General features: G+C 45.4%; 2 protein-coding genes across 2 annotated transcripts; both read left to right on the top strand.

Annotated features, from left to right (window-relative positions):
• The first annotated feature begins 493 nt into the window (after positions 1–493).
• LOC136480915 (disease resistance protein Pik-2-like) lies at positions 494–1,004 on the top strand. The gene is made up of 2 exons (XM_066478341.1): positions 494–886; positions 990–1,004. The coding sequence occupies exons 1-2, from the start codon at positions 494–496 to the stop codon at positions 1,002–1,004; spliced, it is 408 nt and encodes a 135-aa protein (XP_066334438.1).
• Positions 1,005–2,371: 1,367 nt separating this feature from the next.
• Positions 2,372–5,265, top strand: LOC136480914 (disease resistance protein Pik-2-like). The gene is made up of 4 exons (XM_066478340.1): positions 2,372–2,441; positions 2,543–4,186; positions 4,338–4,399; positions 4,961–5,265. The coding sequence occupies exons 1-2, from the start codon at positions 2,372–2,374 to the stop codon at positions 4,180–4,182; spliced, it is 1,710 nt and encodes a 569-aa protein (XP_066334437.1). The 3' UTR covers positions 4,183–4,186; positions 4,338–4,399; positions 4,961–5,265.
• The last annotated feature ends 700 nt before the right edge of the window (positions 5,266–5,965 follow it).

The following is a 5,965-nucleotide window of genomic DNA, read 5'->3' as shown; positions in this document are numbered from 1 at the left end:
CCGGCCGCCGCGGAGCCGGAATCCACCCGTGCCGGCCGCCGCGGAGCCGGCAGCACCAGCGCCATCCGCCGCGGCGCTGCCCGCCATGGAGCCGGCAGCCGTCCGCTGCGGCTCCGCTCCACCCTCCGCCGTGCCGCTCGCCACCTGAGCCGCCCCGAGGCCCGAGCCGCGACGACAGCGCTGCCCGCCGTGGAGCCGGCAGCCTTCCGCGTCGTCAGCTGCGGCTTCACCCTCCGGATCCAGGCGGCTCCCCCGAGCTCGCGCCCGGCGGCGGACCCCCGGCGCTCTCTCCTTCGTCGACTCCTCCCGCGGCGGCCCGCCTTCCTCCACTCCACTCCTCCCCGAATCCGCCTCGCCACGCCGCGCCGCTCCGGGCGCTCCTCGCCTCGAGCCCGCCTCGCCCCGCCGGCCGCGCTCCGCCTTGCCATTGCCACCACCACAGTAGCTCTATGAATCCACTGCGCTCAGATCTGAACCAAGCAAGAGAAGAAGCATGAGTGTGCTGACGGGGGCGCTGGGAAGCCTCGCCCCCAAACTGCTGAAGCTGCTCTATGGTGAGTACAAGCTCCAGAAGGACGTTCGGAAGCAGGTGCAGTGGCTCCACAGCGAGCTGGAGAGCATCCACACCTTACTCCGCAGGGTCGCTAATGAGCCATGGGACCGGCTCGACGAGCAGGTGAAGGTGTGGGCGCGCGAGGTCAGGGAGGCATCTTACGACCTGGAGGATGTCCTCGACACCTTCCTCGTGCGCGTCGATGGCGGAGAGCCTGCCGACCCGAGCAGGCTCAGACGCGCCATGAAGAACATGGGCAAGGTGTTCACCAAGGCCAAGGCTCGCCATGATATTGCGGGTGCCATCGACGATATCAAGAAGCATCTCCACGAGGTAGCTGAAAGGCGTCAGAAGTACAAACTCGATGAGATGATTATGTCCAAGTCAATTACATCAGCGTCCACTATTGATCCTCGCCTTACTGCTATGTACAAAGAGGTTTCCCAACTGATTGGCGTTGACAAGTCAGGGGACGAGCTCATCTCTATGCTGAATCTATCCCAACCGGATGATGATGCGCCTGACAAGAAAACTATGAAGAAGGTTTCTATTGTTGGTGTTGGGGGATTGGGCAAAACCACTCTTGCCAAAGCGGTGTATGACAAGCTTAAGTCGCAATACGATTGTGGGGCTTTTGTTTCAGTTGGTAGGGATCATGATTTGGTAAAAGTTTTCAAGGACATTCTCTTTGATCTTGACAAAATTAGGTATGACAACATTCATAACACTGGAAGAGGTGTTGATCTCCTCATTCGTGAAGTTCGAGAATTCCTAGAGAACAAGAGGTACACATCAGAAATCCAATTGTAAATTGCAATTAGCAAGTGCCTTTTAAGATGATGTTGCTCCACAATTTGCTGTAGGTTATACTAAAAATATTATTTCCGCATCGTCTATGCATGCCAGACTGCTTCTTGAGATTGATGTGTTTCTACTCCACACATATAAAAAAATGCATAATTCAGTGGTATCCGACATAAATGCTTTTAGCTCACCTGTTAGAAAAATGCATAATTCAGTGGTGTCCGACATAAAAGGGCATGCATAGTATCATAATTTAATTAACGGCTTAAACATTTCAAATTCATAATTGAACTTAGTTTTTTTTATATTTTTCTTCTGCAACTATAAACTTTCAACTTATAGTATAAAAATAAGGACCCTAAAAAATATAGTATAAAATAATCTCATAAGACGATAACTTCTTATTGCATATGCATAAAAGTTGAGGTATATTTTAAGAAAAAGAACAGTTTTAGGGTCACCTTGTGTTGCAACATGCACTTAGATGTGTAACTTCTGTATACAACTTGGCCTTAAATTTGTAGTTTTTTTAAAAAAAATTAGGACCTTTAATGTGTAGTTTTCAATTTTTCATGCATATGCCCAAAGTTGTAGGTTACTTCTTGAAGTTACTCTTCTATAATTACTTTCAACTACGATTCCTAGTCAGAAAGATTCTGAAACATCAATGCACTGTATATTTGTACTGACATAATAGTTATGAGTTTGATATGTAATGGCGACTACTTTTAATGTTAGAATTTTTTAAATTATGTAGAAGCTCCAACGTTATTACTAACCAACTGGTTCTTACACTTTGGTGTGGATAGGTATTTTATTGTTATTGACGATGTATGGGAGGTACGCACCTGGGACAGCAATCAAACTATGCACTTGTTGAGAAGAATCGTGGAAGTAAAGTAATCACAACTACTCGTAATGTTGATGTTGCCAAAGCATCTGGTGAGGTTTACAAGCTGAAAGCAACTTTCCTATGATGACTCCATGAAATTATTTCTATACAAGGTTATCTAGATGCAGACAGAAAGTTGCCTTGATAACCATCCAGATGATATTTCTGAGAAAATTCTAAAGAAATGTGCTGGTATACCATTAGCAATCATCACAATGGCTAGTTTGTTGGCTGGTAAACCAGAAGTGCGAAATGGTCAATGGTATACAACTCTATTGGTTTTCATACTACAGATAACAGGGAAGCTGAAGATACTATGACAATACTTTCATTTAGCTACTATGATCTGCCTCCACATTTGAGGACATGCTTACTATATCTAAGTACATATCCAGAAGATTATTTGATCCGAAAGGATTCTTTGATACGGAAGTGGATTGCTGAAGGATTTATTGATGGGAAACAGGGAACAAGATTATTTGAGCTTGGAGAAAGATACTTCAATGATCTCATTAATAGAAGCTTGATCCAGCCAGTGGAGAATGAGTGGAATGGCAGAGTAGAAAGCTGTCGTGTTCATGATATGGTTCTTGATCTGATGCGTAAGCTTTCATCTGATGAAAACTTTATTGCTATATTAGGTGATAATGTTGAAGGAACACCTGCACCAAGCTGTGTCCGTCGGTTAGCCAACCAAAACAGAATAGCCGAGCACATTAATTCTGAAACAATGGTTACTGGGATGCCAAAAGTGAGGTCATATACCGCATTCGAGTGTTTTATTGATAGCCGGGACCAGTTTTTGAGATTTAAACTTTTGCGCGTGCTAGACATAGTATACTGCAGGTTTGAGAAAGGTTGCCACCTTGAGCATCTTGGTGATTTACTTCACTTGAGGTACCTTAGGATAAGATTCCACGGTAGTTCCCTTGAGCTCCCCATACAACTAGGGAATCTAAAGTTACTGCAAACACTCGATGTGGGCGGAACGTTGCCAGCAAGCATTGTGCACCTAACAGAGCTGGTCCGGCTATGTGCTGAAGAAAAGGTACCGGATGGGATTGGGAAGCTGGTTTCCCTGGAGGAGCTAAGTATAGAATATGTCGCTAAGAGATTTTTCAAGGAGCTTGCCAGCCTGCGAGAACTAAGGGTGCTTGAATTTTACCTTTCTGATGGGGCGGACGAGAGCATGCAGAGAGATTTTGTGGAGTCTCTAAGCAATATGCAAAAGCTCCAGCGTCTAGATGTGGTCGATTCATCTTGGGATGCGGATACAACCATGTGGGAAGCAGCAGGCTTTGTGCTCCCACGACCTCTCCATTATTTGAGTTTGCCTGTTATTCAATTTTCTAAATTGCCTTTATGCATTAATCCCACACGTCTTCCCAACCTGGCCCACTTGGACTTGTCGGTGACTACTATGGATGAGCAGGATCTGGAACTCCTTGCTAGGTTGCCGGCGCTCTGTTATCTCAGACTCTTAACATACTCCACGGCAACAGTAAGCAATATTAACGCTGGTGATGGCTGCTTCTTCCAGAAGTTGAGGTACTTTGAGACCAGTGCAACTGTCCAGTTTGAGCAGCCCAATGAGGAGGACACTAGCGTTTCATTGCATATGTGGAATGGAGAGGATGCTATGCCCTTTGCCTCTAGAAAAGGCTATGACTCCAGAAAAGCTGTACCCTCTGGCGTGATGCCAAATCTTGAAGTGCTTGATTTTGTTGTCTGTTTGCGGGCCCTAAAAGGTAACTACAGTGACTACTGTGGAAATATTGGCTTGGAGTACCTGCCTTCCCTTCGGGAACTCAGATGGAAGATCATCTCTCGTGGCATGCCTGCTACGGAGACCGATGCTGCGTTCGGTGCACTGAGAGATGCATGCAACGTCCATCCCAACCATCCCACGTTTCGTATGCAGCATATATATTAATCAGGTACGACAAGAATTTTGTAGTTCCGATCAAATTAATATCTCATTATTTGTTTCTATCTTGTTACATGCCTCCATTTTGGCATATATTATATATATACAGCACTTGCTTGTCTCTCTACTCAATTAATTATTAGCTTTATCCAAATTTTCAGGGGGGGCAATAATAATGTGTCTTGAGGAGATACGAATTTGGATCTGCATGCGTACAGTGAAAGTAAGTACTCTCTCCAACCTGTTCTGTCCTATCCTAGCTCATGGTGTCACTGTTGCTGCTCGTGCGTGTCAGCCATTCGAGTGCACAGATTTTGAAAATGTGTTAGCCCACTTTCCGTCAAACAAATAACTTTGTGATTCCTGAGAGAGACATATCTGGTACAGCACCATTGCATTTCCATTATGCGAACATCTATGCTGATGTATGAAACTACCAAACCTGTTTTAGCACATACTGATTTCCCATCATTGAATCCATTACATAACGGACGTAGTTTTTTTCAGTCACTGGCTGCACCGACTCTGTTTCTGGCCACCAGTCGATACTCTGTTTTCCAGTCTCCTATGTCCTATATCGATGTAACATGTACTGTGCTGCCTCGATTTGTTTATAATCTGTCACGTGAGAGTCTATGACACATCTATCCTTCTATGATTCTTCACTAGGAAGTAAGCACTTTGGTCATCGGACAATTTATGGTTGTAAGCATAGTATGTGCACAAAGATTAAGTAGAATTATTGATGTTTCTGATCCAAGTTTCTGCATGAACCGTGGTGCAGCTCAAATGGAGTTGGCTTCAATGCTTGTAAGACTACAACAGAGCCCATGGCCACAAGACACAACTTCACTTGACTGTGAGCCAGACGGTTTCGGCTCTTATGTTCCCCCGAGCTATTTTCTATTCGAATAAATAAAATATGCTGTATCAAATTTTCAATGTACTCTGCTGCTATTAGAACCTGCTGCAACACTTTTCTTTTTGCTGAACTCGTGGCTTGTATTATTTATTTAGTTTCTGAACCTTTTCTGTGGTTCGTACATTCTAATAAGCTTGGAACGTATTTATATTTATGTTGTGCGAAAGTTTGAGGAGGCTCTAAGTATTTCCTTTTTGCATTGCCGCTGCCTGGTTTCCACACGACGCATTTGCCCGCTGGGATGCTGGATCCAGGCATGGAACAAGAGAATCCTGCCATGGAGCCGGCAGACCTGGTATCGTTTATGTGCTGTCGTAGAGGTCCAGCTACGGCAGTTGCTGAATGAAATTTGCACCTATTTTCCCCCCTTCTTGAAGGCTGCGTGCCATTCTATATTACGGAAGAAGATAAATTAAAGAGGAGGGAAACACCACTAAGTACACTGTTTTTGAAAAGTTATAGACTCACCTGTGCTAAAAGAAAAGTGACCTTAACCATAACCTCTACTGAAACTGACCATCGGCTAGGGCGGTCAAAAGAATTGGGAAAGAGTGAAAGACAAGAAATGAGTAAAACAATATCGTCTGTAAATTTCGTATTCCCGTCGGTAGAGTAATACACAACCAGCCGTCAGCTGGTCACCTCCACCGCGTAGGACTCCTTTGCTAGGAATTGTGCGGGTCTCTTCCACACCGGTGCCTTGCTGCGTAAGCCTCCTCCCCACACCGTCGGTGGCGGCCTACGCCTCCTTCCCGCGTCAGTGGCCACAGCCCTCGACGACACCAATGATGGGGGCTTGCACCTACAACATGAAACACTTGCTGCGACATACAACTAAAACATATGAAACATTTGGAACATATGTGT

This window comes from Miscanthus floridulus, chromosome 9, assembly GCF_019320115.1.
Source record: "Miscanthus floridulus cultivar M001 chromosome 9, ASM1932011v1, whole genome shotgun sequence".
Classification (NCBI taxonomy): domain Eukaryota; kingdom Viridiplantae; phylum Streptophyta; class Magnoliopsida; order Poales; family Poaceae; genus Miscanthus; species Miscanthus floridulus.
Note: the sequence above shows the minus strand (reverse complement) of the source record. Positions and strands in the feature narration are given on the sequence as shown.